The following is a 12,819-nucleotide window of genomic DNA, read 5'->3' as shown; positions in this document are numbered from 1 at the left end:
AAAAAAGGCGACGATCAGGATGATAGCAATAACACCCATATCTCCCACAAAGACCCTCGATTTTGTGCTCAAAACACCAGAGAGTAATCGTGAATAAGCAGACGAACGTAACCCAATACTGCTTGAGGGTGAAGGATTCCCTTGTTGGGCGGATAGTCCGTATCTCAATCTCTCCTTCCCCGTCAGGCGAACGAGCAGGACGGTACATCACAAGCAATAGCAGCCAGATGAGCAAGATAGAAATTATGGACACCGGAAGTGCCACAGCAAACCAACTCGCCCAATCGAGTTTAGGATCCATCGCCGCGATGGCAATCAGATTCTGTGGAGACGATATCGGGGAGCTCTGACCACCTATGTTAGCGGCCAAGGCGATAGCGAGCTGTAGGGGTCATGAGTAGTCGCTCCCGCACATGGTAAATAACAAACTATTAGTGCTGGCGCAAAAGCCGAACCAGGGGGCAGCGTTCTCAGGATCGGCTGAAGACAGTAAAAATCAGATAATTGTTGCTGCGGACATAGGACGCATATCATTTACTCGGATGAGAGTGAAGCACAATGCTGGAGCTGCAACATTACTGAAACACGTTAGCGACACGTGAGTGACGGGAATAAACGTGGCCTACCTGATCCACATACTCGCAAAACAGGAGACGCCCATGAAGGCAAGAAGCACGGAACTAGGTTTTGAACCCGCCAAGCTCAGAACTCTCGTGATTAAAATCCTATCTATGTTGGTTTTGCTCAAAGCCGATGAAATTGTGAATCCTCCGATCAGAAGCATGATTGTGGGCGAGAACATAACAGAGAATATATACCTGGATCGTGTACTCAGTATCTCCGAGAGGGTGATTTCAGACAACTTACTTTGTTGCATCAGGCGTAGACAAGGCAGTGTCATTGTCATCACGTATAACCCGTAAGCATACCAACAGGAGGGGGACGCAAAGCGACGTCACGAACAACGGTATCGCCTAAATACGAAGGTAAGTAAGAAATGGAAGCTGGAGCACATTTCGCACCTCTGTTGCCCACAATATAGTGCTGAATGCAAGTATGGCAAAACACTTATTGGCCTCTTCACCAACAACGATGTCTATCTTCAGTAAAGCGATGAACACAACTAGCGCAGCAGCGAGTGACACCCTCTTCTTTGTCAACTTCAGACTTCCGAGAGGAGTCGGGACATTAATAAGGCTGCTTTCTTCCTGTTGCACCAGCGTAGCGCCCATGAGAGCACCTAATCCGTTCATAGTACCGTGTCGTTGTTGCCCGATCATCTGACGCCAGACCGTATTCCGCTCCCATGCAATGTGTTCGCGCTGGTATAGTTTCAGCTGCTGCTGTGCTGTCGACTTGTCTCCATTTGTCACGCATTTGGTATAGAGCTCGGTGAGTCGGGAGATGGCATCTGACATTCTGGCTTTCGACTCTTCCGTGAAGGGTGCAGAGGTTTCTACAACTTCGTGCATGTAACGGTCTTTGAGCTGAAGAAAATAATGAGCTATGAATGAACGAGGTACGATAAAATGCTAGATACTTCGCCATACACGACTTTGTCATACCTGGAGAAACCCTTTCAACAAATATTGCGCGAACCAGATAGAACCAACTCACTTTTTCAAAATCTTGCTGAAGCCAGAGTAATTGACCTCCACATAAGATTTCAGCGAGGATAAAGTGATGTAAAGGTTGGTAATTTTTCGCTTGAAGAAGTAGCCGGGCATCCAAGGCATAGCTGCCCTTTGCGGTCCAGATGGTATCTCCAGTAGATGTTGTGTTATCCTTCACAGTCCTCAGCCAGCTACCCAGGCTGCGAGCTCTCCCCGTCGGCGACATGCTACTGTTTGCATCACGCGAACCAGATACAGCCCGTGAGGCCGACCGTGGGCGCGGGGCAACGGACAAGACACTTGCATCTAGATCTCCCGCCTCGCTGGAAGAGACGCTAAAGCGGCGATTTGTGGATTCCTCGCGAATAGAACCTGCTCAATGAGCGTTAGCTGGACATGACAAGGTATTGCAAGGCAGACCTGTTGCAAAACGCATTCCATAACCGACGGAGGTGGATTTGTGGCGCCTGCGTCGGGGTGAGACAAAAGCTCACTACAGGCTGAACATTGAAGAAGACTGGGACGGCGGTCGAGGTGATCAAGTCCTGGGTGTGGATTAACGTTCCAAAGGGAGTGTGGCTTAGTTTCTGCAGCGTCTAATTCGGACTCCGTTGAATCGATATCTGTGTTATAGGATGGGACAAGGGATATGAAGTTGTGAGAATGTAAACAATGCAGTACTACGATGAACTCACATAAAAGATTGCCTGTGAGCCTTACTGTATGTCTGCTAGGGAAGCCCAGCATCAGTCAAACCTCCGATTCCTTTTGCAGCTTACAGCTACCTTCATATCGATAGGCCAGAATCAATTGCTGTCAACTATGAAATATGTTCATAGGTTCACTGGTGATTTGAGATGAGTCTGATTGGCATCTTTTCAAGTTACAAGAAACAAGTCTCATTGAGCGTAGCTATTTTGACGCGGTCCTGCCGCGCCTGCCGCGGTCGTGATGCGGCCGTGACGCGACATGACGCACATGTGACGCAAACCAACATAGATGTGTGAACATGAGGAATTTGTTACAGTGCCGCGTCACAGGCGCGTCACGACCTTGCCGTCAAGTTTGTAATGCTACCGCGGACAAGCTCTGGCGGCACGTCTGTCAATATTTTACGGACATCATCGTCGCGCACTCCCATGAATCAGACTCCGAGTCCAACTTCGAGGAGATACGGAAAGCACACGAACTAGTCAAGCAACTGAGCAGGTCCTGTCCATCTTTGTTGCACAGCGTTATTGCGCAACTCGAAGAGGAGCTTCGCGTGGAGGAGGTGTAAATGCGTCTAATTGCCACCCAGGCACTCGTTGAAATGTTTTCAGAGAAGGGTGGAGCAGAGCTTGTTAAGAAATGCCCTACAACGTGGAATGTGTGGTTCATGAGGAAGAACGACAAGACTGCGGCAGTGTGGTTGAAGCTTGTAGAGAGCGCTAAGGGTCTTCTGGTGAATTTGCATGATCACCGGGAAACTTTAGATGGTGAGGTTCCTCCTCCTCGTCATGTTATCTGTACTAACATGCAAGTAGAGCTAATGAGGCTTAAGTTACTAGATCCTGACGAAAAAGTGCGTGCGGTTTGCAGTGTATTGGAAATTAGACTATGAAACTGTATTGCGTTAGCAGTTAATGATAAGCGGGTGGTCTCTTGGTCATCTGCTCGTTATGATGCTGGAAACCCCGTGTGTAGAGAAACACTCAGAACGGAACAGACAAAGCGTGGACAGGTCGTGGATTGACGGTGCGGTCAGAAGTAGATAAGATACAAGGCAGCAGCGCCACATGATTATGAACCAATCAGCCAAGCCAAACATTCGCAAGCAAGCGCGTAGTAAGCATCCAGCTTACACTCCTCCACCCTATGACGTTGCAGCTTCTTGTTCTCCTAACCAGATGTCCAGGGCCTCCGTTTCTTCAAGCTCTCTTCTCGGAAGCCACTCGTCTGCCTCTGGTCCCTCTCCCTGCCATCTAACCATGTACTGGGTACCCCTCCCTCTCCGTCTTTCATCGACGATCTTTTCGATGAAACACTCGATGTTGCCTTCTGCCGTGACGACGGCACCTGGACATTGTTGTTCATGATTGGGGAATAGCGAAGCGTTGTTCTGATGGTATTCACGCAGTTGTGAAACGTGGAAGGTGGGGTAGACGTTCATCGTTTTGGGTAGATCCAGTGTATACGTGGAAGACTCCGAATGACAATCAGTGATGGTGTATGGTCCATCAAATCTGGGCATGAACTTAGCTACGCGACATTTGCCCTTCTGTAGGTATTCCCGTCTCCTGTTCTTTGTGGCGAGAAGGACACGGTCTCCTACTTGGAAGTTAGGCTCGTCTGCGCGGTGCTGGTTCGCTGCTGATGCTTGGCTTGCTTTTGCAGCAAACAAGGAGTCTTGCGCCTCTAACACGTCTGTTTCTAGTCGCTTGATGAGAGTGTGAGCATCAAACTCGGTTTCTGACAAGTTGTCGTTGTGGACGAGTGGGGGAATGAGTCTGGGTGAACGACCAAGATGTAGTTGAAACGGAGAGAAACCGGTACTGGCGTTACATGTGTTCATGATACTGAATCGAACCTGTGGTAGTGCCCGTACCCAGCCTTTCTGGTTCCATTTGACGTGGAAGCGAATGCATTGATTGAGTGTTTTGTTAGTGCGCTCACTAGCGCCGTCGGACTGAGGGTGAAAGGCTGTTGACATTTTTAATTTAATACCCGTCAGTTGCGTTAAGGACTTCCAGAATGATGAAACAAATAGCTTGTCACGGTCTGAAACTATCTCCAGTGGCAGACCGTTTTCACAATACCATTCATTGAAGAACAGTTTCGCGAACTCCTGTGCTGTCACGTTTTCTCGACACGGTACTAAACGAACATCAGCGTTGAGACGGTCGGTAATCGTAGCTACCATGTTAAAACCTTCGTCTTCAGGCAAGGGGCCCACAAAGTCAATAGCAACGCAGTCCCCACGTTTGTCAGGAATAGGTAAAGGGTGTAGTGGCCCAGGCGGACGTGTCGTGCGTGATTTGTTGCGTTGGCATGAGTCGCATGACGGAATGTACGCCTCAATTAGATCTTTACACATTTGCGGCCAGTAGAAGGATGTGCGTAGCGTTTCGTATGATTTATCGCCCCCAAAATGGCCTAAATTATCGTGCGCTAGTCGGAACAATTGTTCTCGAAGGTCAGCAGTTCGAGGTACTACAAGCCGATCCTTAAGGAAAAATAAACCATCACGTTTAACTAGGTTAGGAAGTGAAACAAGAACACTGTCAAGTTTCGCGGTGAATGGGTCGTTGGGGTATTCTTTCCTGATTGTTGTTAGTAAAGCCTCGTCTGATTGAATTGCGAGTATGGAGGCCACGGTATGTCTTTCTATTTGTTCGTCGTCGCCGTGTTTGTTGTTGGAATCTGCGTCTGGAAATTCGGTGCGCGAAAGCGCATCAGCCGCTGCGTTATCAGTACCTTTTAAATACACAATCTTAAATCATATGCAGCGAGGAACTCTTGCCAACGGCCTTGTCATCGTGAGAGGTCGCGTTGAGTCATGAAGTTTTCGAGAGTGCGGTGATCAGTCCGAACTTCGAATGCTGTTCTGAGAAGCTCGACTCGCCACTTCTTCAAGGCGCGAATGACAGCGAGGAGCTCTTTTTCGTGGACGGGGCACCGAAGCTCTGCATCTTTGAGGGGTGAGGACTCGAAAGCGACGGGACGTGCTGTTTCCCAAGTTGGACCCCATGAAAGAACGGCTCCTGTTCTATAATCACTTACATCAGTAGTCACGAATATTTTATTATCTCCCGGGTTATCATGGTCGATAGTGGTCAACACGCGTCGTGAGACAACGAGATCCTTGATAGCCATGAAGGCCTCCTGATGATCTTTGGACCATCCAGGCCACTCTAAATCAACAGATTTAGTGGTGAGACCGTTTAAGATGCGCGTGTACTCAGCGAGATCCGGTAGGAAGTTGGCGACATAACGGACGAGCCCAAGAAACGAACGAACGTCGTTGGCACTTTTTGGGGCTGGCCAGTCCAGAATGCGGGAGATCTTTGTTGGGTCCGCTTCAATACCTCTGTCTGATATGACGTGGCCAAGGAAGTTGACTTCAGTTGCAAAAAGACACGTCTTTTTTGATGAGCAAAAGAGCGATGCTGCGCGCAGTGCTTCGAGCACTGTGTTGACGTTTTCAATGTGTTCCTCGACCGTTTGTGACCATATGATTATGTCGTCGAGGTATACGTGACAGATCTTTCCAATCAAGGGACGGAGGGTGGCTACCATGCGTCGTTGGTGTGTTGCTGGGGCGTTGCGTACACCCATCGGCATGACACACCATTCATGTAGACCGAAGGGGGTGTGCACGGCTAGCAGGTGTCTATCGTCTGGGTGAACTTTAGTCTGAAAAAAGGAGTTAGTCATATCCATCTTGCCAAAGATCTTGCCTTTGGCGCAGTCTCTCAATATTTCGTCTATTCGTGGTAGGGGAAAGTTGTTGGGTACTGTGTTAGCATTAAGTGTACGAAAATCATTTACCCATCTGGGCAACACCTGCAGGATCCGCTTTGGGTATGATGAAGGACGGTGCGGAGTGTTGTGATGATGAAGGCTGTATCCTTCCAGCGTCTAAGTGTTGTTGTAGTAGTGTGTGCCAAGCGTCCCTATACTTCCTTGGGCAGTTGTACCCTCGAAGTTGGATCACTTGGTTGGTGTCGCGTAGTTTCACGCGGTAGTAAACATCATCTGGTAAGTCGTTAATGTGAGGAATATCTGAAGGAAAACGGTCAGCGAAGCGAGTCATAGTGTCGTCGTTGAACTTTGCAAGCTTCTCCGCAAACGTCAAGGCCTCGATCCTTTTCTGCAATACAGCACTGATGTTGACCGGTTCGATCGGTTCCAACTTGTTGTCGATTTTTGACCGTTGTTGGTGAAGAATGTCCTTTAATTCGAGGGCGAGAGACCTCCGGTACATGTTGACTTGTGAAACGGAAGGAGTAACAGTAGGTAAAGAAATGGGAATGGAAGGAACAGGGGGATTCAATAAATCATACAAGGATTCTTTAGCTATACAGGTACGAAGTTCGTGATCAATCACGACACGATTATGTGCAAGAAAGGGTCCACCAAGAAGAAGAGAAGCACACAATTGAGGTGCGATAACGGTCTTTACGGTCCGAGAAGTCCAGTCACAGTTTAAGGAGGACGGCTTGATTTTAACATAATGATGAAGAAAAAAGGGGGGTGCATTTGAATTGGTGTTCATGGCGACGGTTGTTGAAATCAGTTTGTGTAATTTCCGACGGCGTAATCCGAGTTTGGTGACGAGGGCCTCATCAATCAGAACTAGGGAGGAGCCATCATCAATCAGCGCTGAAACAGAAACAGAAGAAGGAGAAAGAGGGCCGTCAAGTAAACATTGCCACTTAAGTTGTGGGGTGGTTAACGGAGCAACAGGCGGGTCATTAATTGGAGGCAGTGAAGGGGTGATGGTTAAAGGAGGAGAAGAGGTTGAACTGGAATGGACGTGACTTGAAGACGGTATCCTGACATACTCTTCTCCAGAATCTGTCCCGTTTCCAAGAACTGCAGAGGGCATCATGACTGCAGCGACGGCTTCCACGGACACAACTTTTGCGGTCTTTGTAGACTTGTTCTTGCTGTTGAGCGCCATGTTTTCTGTCAGTGGTTTGTAGGTAGCGCCATCAGGAAACCCGTTCTTGCAGTCTTTCGAGCGACAGGAGACGTAGAAGCGTCTGCACTTGAAGCACCCTTCATGTTTGTTAAGAAGTTGTCAGTTCTGTATCGGATAGGGGGGAACACGAGTAGACATCTTGGCGGAGTGCTCTGAGGATTGGTTCGGTTTGGGAAGATTAGTGCGAGGGGCAAAAGGTTGTCTATTTCTGGAGGAAAGAGCCGCGTCGATCGCTTCTTTCTGTCTAGCGACTGTACGCAGGCGTTTTTCGTCCAAGCGTTTGACCTTTTCCATCCATTTCTTCAAGTCCACCTCTTCGTGCACTCCCTCGTGCCTACAGTCTGCCGATAGATCGTCGTTCATATTAGCTTCGAGCTGGTTGTGCATGAGGGTTTTCGAGAAATAAGATGATTCGCCAGTAAGGAGCGCGTTAGTGCTCTGTAGCTTGGCAGCCCATTCTGGGAATGGTCTGGTGCCTTGGGTCGAACTAAGCAGCTTCTTACGAACTTGAGCAGCCCAATCGGAGTCGAGCCAATTCGCACGAAAGTCTTTCATATATTCGTCGAAAGTCATGGCATCCAGCGCGACGTGATTTGTAATATACCAGTCTTGAAGACGTGGGTCTAACATGCCCCATGCTACTTTCTTCACCTGGACATTTTCAGTCACTTCTTTGTGGGTGAAGTAATTTTGACAGGCCATGTCCCACGTGCGGATGACTTCTGGTGTGAGTTCACCCGCGGTGAGAGTAGGTGGCTTTGTACAAGCCGATTGTTCAACGCGTGCAATCTTCATGTTGTTATATGCGTGGTTATATGCGCGGTATTCGAAGGTCACTCTGACGTTGGACTCGTTGGATGATGACGATGACGACGAGGATTCGACGTCCGATTCACGCTGTGTTTGGGGTGGTGTTCTGTTGGCTAAGGTAGTGTTCTCCCCAGCTTTCGCTCTGGAGCGAGTTAGGAGGGGAACAACATTCCCTGCTGGTGGTGCTCGTTTATAAGGCACGTTGTACGTCACCGCGGCAGTTAAGGACTGCACTAATGAGCTGTAGGAAGGCGGCGGGCACGATTTTAGCAAGGCTGTGTTGCAGCGGGCACAATTCTGTCAAGACAGTGTTATGATATGGCGGTGGTGTTGATCTGTGACAGTGACGGTTCATTCGGTGATGACTGTGTCGAATGCTTAAAAAAAAGTGGAAACCCCGTGTGTAGGGAAACACTCAGAACGGAACAGACAAAGCGTGGACAGGTCGTGGATTGACAGTGCGGTCAGAAGTAGATAAGATACAAGGCAGCAGCGCCACATGATTATGAACCAATCAGCCAAGCCAAACATTTGCAAGCAAGCGCATAGTAAGCATCCAGCTTACAGATGCTTCATGTTGGACAAATGAATGCTGGAGGGTGTAATGCGCTATGTTTTGGGTTCAAATGCTTGTGTGGCGAAGTTCGCTGCCCGAATATTGGTAGCCTCCAAGGAACATGACGATTTGTGCACCGAAGCTGTGGAGGTGAGCTTTCTGGGTTTGATTCTGATTGAACGTTCATCACAGGTCTTCTAGTCAATAGCGAGGCAGTTGTCAACAGCAGAACCAGATCTACTTGTTGCGCGTACCACTGTTCTTGCCCAATTTGCTCGGTTAGCGCCCGATGCATTTAAGCTCAAGAGCAATATCTTAATGGCCCTCCTCGTCAAGAAGTTACTCATGGTACCTAGCCCAGCGGATCCTGTGCATGGTGCTATCATTCTGTGCACAAAAGATGATAATTTGCTGATATGTGATGCTGTAGGATGAGATGGACTCAGAGGCCAATTGGGCGGATGATGATGATGTCCAACCCAGGCTCCGCGCTCGAATATTAGCTCTCAAAGATCGATGTCTTGTGCATGCATCTACAGACACAGCTCTTGAAGTTGCCACTCCCGCCTTGAAGATGTTGTCAACTCTGCTTGATCATGCTGGATTGTATTCAGCTGATGCAGGTGACACTGGCATATGGAATTCGTCACTCGTGTGGACGCCCGATGTCACACGCATTCCTTCCTTCTTTCAGGATGCAGTAAATACATATGGGAGTGGGACACGTTAACCTGGCAGCAGGTTGGTCATCCCTACGAAGGTCACACCGATCATATCGACACCATTGCCATTCATCCTGCTGACACCCTCGTCGCTTCTGCATTGATGACAAGCATGTCCGTCTCTGGTGGCTCTCAGATTAATGAACCATCACCATCTTCCAGCATTCATCCTTCCTGGAATGTGTCGCATTTTCTGTGGACGACAAGCACAGGTCATATCGCTTCTTAGCCACCTACCAAGTGGCACCCCGACAAGGACCCTGGAACAAACACAACCAACATCGTGCCCAACGGCGCCAGCGCCGACCCCTCCCTTCCCATAACTCCTCCTTTCTTCTTATATAAATATAAACTAGCTTTACTTTTAATAACTCATACAAAAACAACACAAAAAGATAAAACAAAAACAAAAACAAGATGCTAGTGAACGAAATAGATGATCCTGCACCTCCGTGGATCATCAGCCCAAGGAACAAAGAAAACATGCTACTTAGACCGACCAATAGATCAATTCCAGAACTAATAAACAACCCAGCAACCCCATCGAAAGTAACAGATGCCAAAACAGCAAGAGCCGAACTAGTCAGCAAAGGGATGCTTATCCCAGCAGCAGGAGCCACCAATGTTAGGCAACTGCATGGGTATACCCCCAGGTATCAGCAGTGAAACCTGTACCCATACCCGCAGATATACCCATCCCCCAACTGCAGGTAGTAGTGCCACAGCTTGGCTACGGTCGGCTCCGGTTCGGTATTTACTGATAAGCCAGAGGTTTGGCGATCCACATGAGCCAAGCCACTGAGTACGGACTCGGTTTGACTTGTAAGCCATGTGAACCAGTTACAGCAATCACAAGCAGAAAATATTTGAACCGTGGTTTGAACCGCTTCAAGCTGGCTTAAGCCAGTTCAAGCTGAAATACCCATGCGGCGTGTGGAAGGAAAATTGTTGCTTTGTATGATACGCAATGAATACTAAGATCCCTATTTGAGTTGATGGAAGATTTAGGTTGGGAGACATTTTGGGATCTGGTTCATATGGTATGTCGTTCATATATTACCGACTACACAATGATTCAACAATTTGACCCCACTAATTAGCTGTTGTGTATCGTGCACGGAACATCATCAAGGAGGATGCAGTTGCCATCAAGCTTGAACCCATCAGCCACTTATCTTCCATGCAACGTGAATACAAAGTTTTGAAACACCTTGAAGGTGGTGTTGGTATTCCCCGCATCCATTGGTTTGGTAGGGAGTCGACATATCATGCTCTGGTTCTCGACCTCCTTGGGCCATCACTACATGACCTATTCCTTACCCACAACAACAAATTCAGCCTTGAAACTGTTGTCAATCTGGGAGACCAGCTGGTCAGTTGATGTGTAGGTTGTTACATGTGCAGATCACTAACTCTGTTTCCCAGCTTTCATGCCTCGAATATATTCACTCGCATTGTTATGTTCATGGTGATATAAAACCGCAGAATGTCGTTGTGCGGCTTGGTGATTTGAGTGACACCATCTTTCTTATTGATTTTGGGATCGCAAAGGAGTTCTGGAACACATCAAACAATGTCCACATTCCATTTCGCTAAGGTCAACGTCTCGCTGGCACTCCTGCATTTGCTTCAGTCAACAATCACTTGGGAGTTGAACTGGGTCGTTGTGATGACCTCAAGTCACTTACATACATGTTAATATACTTCTTGCAGGGTTCCCTTCCATGGTTAACCAGTGACAAAGACAAACTTTGCAGCTCTTCAATACTCGAATGTTAAGTCAACACTACCATTGAAGATCTATGTCAGGGAATTCCTGTCGAGTTCGCAATGATTCTCATTTACACACGCTCTCTTGCATTCTCAGAGGATCCCGATTATAACCATATTCGTTCATTGCTTCACGTACCTCATTCATCATCTGCACCAGCTGCATGCTTTCTGGATTTCAACCAGCCTGATGCACCTATCACACATTCCCCTCCATTCTCACATTCTCCCTGGTTAATTGAGGCAGTGCCTCCATGTCCGCCACTTCGCAGATCGACTCGGATGTGAGTAGTCCACTCACGATGTTCCTACTTTTGAACTGATGTGATTGCAAGTTTGCGCCTGCATAATGGCCCCCCCCTGCATGCAGCTACTTCTACTCCGCACTGGAAAAAGACTAGGGTCGCCTAGATCTGACTTTACATGAGTACAAGGACTCCTGGTTACTACATTGAAGCCATTGAATGCTGAATACCTGTACAGACTCGTACAGTATTACCTATTATTTGCAAAAACATTGTATCTGCGCAGCTGTCTGCCTGTTGCCAACTTGCCATTATGTAATGATCGAGAATTGAGATTTCTTCCTCTTTTCTCACGCTAACACAATCAACATGCTGTCTGCCTTGAGTGAATCATCACAACTTCCGCAATACAATATAACAATTCGACAACTTCTTATTTATGGAGACTACCCCCATTGGCTTCGCCATCGTCCAAGATCGAGTGCAGGTGCATTTGATTGATCAGTTACCCAGTGAGTCTGTGCCAAATGAGACTCAACTTGCTTGCGTCTTGATTAATGACAATTGCCCTTTGGACTTTTCCATCAGGGACTCAGTATTGCTGCTCCTCAGCACGTTCTGGGGTTTCCCCAGACGAAGATGTATATAAACAGACATACAGTTCTGTTACTGAACTATCTTCACCACTAACACCACCATTACCACCACCACATGCCTCCTTGAAAAAAGAAAACTTCTCAGCTTGCTTCCAAAACCACCGCTACCGGTACTCCTGTTGTACCCGTTCCTGTTGTCCACGCTCCTGTTGTCCCTGCTCCTGTTGTCCCTGCTCCTGTTGTCCACGCTCCTGTTGTCCCTGCTCCTGTTGTCCCTGCTCCTGTTGTCCCCGCTCCTGTTGTCCCCGCTCCTGTTGTCCCCGCTCCTGTTGTCCATGCTCCTGTTGTCCCTGCTCCTGTTGTCCCCGCTCCTGTTGTCTCCGCTCCTGTTGTCCCCGCTCCTGTTGTCCCCGCTCCTGTTGCTGCTCTCACCACTGCTGCTCCCACTGCTGCTGCAGTGAATGCAAATATCCTTCGAAATCCTCGCAGGGATTGTCAGCTTCCTATCAGGTTCCGACAAGATGATGGCGATGATGGCGAATTCTTTGACCTTGAGAATGTCTTTGAGGATGAGGACGATGATGTGGTCTCACCTGCACCCGAAGTTAGGCCTGCTGCAGGCCATAGCCCATTTCAGACAGCAATGAGTACCACTTAAATTAACTGATCCACTGGCTACTGGTGGCCGAGCAAAACCACCTAAATCCTCTGCTGATGTTCATTTCTTCTTTAGACAGGACCCTACCACTCATTCTAATATTTGCAAGGCCTGCGAGTGAGTATTGCGTCTGTAATCTATGGTCCTTTCTGACATTCTTCAC

At 48.1% G+C, this 12,819-nt stretch overlaps 3 protein-coding genes across 3 annotated transcripts; 2 read left to right on the top strand and 1 right to left on the bottom strand.

Moving 5' to 3' along the window:
- F5891DRAFT_1030184 (uncharacterized protein) lies at window positions 1–2,049 on the bottom strand (the record flags this gene model as incomplete). The annotated part of the gene is made up of 9 exons (XM_041361560.1): window positions 1–382; window positions 430–578; window positions 627–818; window positions 868–974; window positions 1,023–1,487; window positions 1,541–1,565; window positions 1,618–1,706; window positions 1,792–1,985; window positions 2,010–2,049. The coding sequence occupies 8 exons, from the start codon at window positions 2,047–2,049 to the stop codon at window positions 497–499; spliced, it is 1,194 nt and encodes a 397-aa protein (XP_041226720.1). The 3' UTR covers window positions 1–382; window positions 430–496.
- Window positions 2,050–8,608: 6,559 nt separating this feature from the next.
- Window positions 8,609–9,100, top strand: F5891DRAFT_979693 (uncharacterized protein; the record flags this gene model as incomplete). The annotated part of the gene is made up of 3 exons (XM_041376917.1): window positions 8,609–8,657; window positions 8,775–8,815; window positions 8,867–9,100. 3 exons carry the CDS (start codon window positions 8,609–8,611, stop codon window positions 9,098–9,100), a joined length of 324 nt encoding a protein of 107 aa, XP_041226719.1.
- A 1,072-nt stretch (window positions 9,101–10,172) lies between these two features.
- Window positions 10,173–10,983, top strand: F5891DRAFT_979692 (kinase-like domain-containing protein; the record flags this gene model as incomplete). Its single annotated transcript, XM_041376916.1, has 3 exons — window positions 10,173–10,209; window positions 10,488–10,759; window positions 10,873–10,983. 3 exons carry the CDS (start codon window positions 10,173–10,175, stop codon window positions 10,981–10,983), a joined length of 420 nt encoding a protein of 139 aa, XP_041226718.1.
- Window positions 10,984–12,819: the final 1,836 nt, after the last annotated feature.

Source organism: Suillus fuscotomentosus, assembly GCF_016647785.1.
Source record: "Suillus fuscotomentosus strain FC203 chromosome Unknown F5891scaffold_23, whole genome shotgun sequence".
Lineage (NCBI taxonomy): Eukaryota > Fungi > Basidiomycota > Agaricomycetes > Boletales > Suillaceae > Suillus > Suillus fuscotomentosus.
The sequence above is the reverse complement of the archived record's forward strand: the minus strand, read 5'-3'. Positions and strand labels throughout refer to the sequence as shown.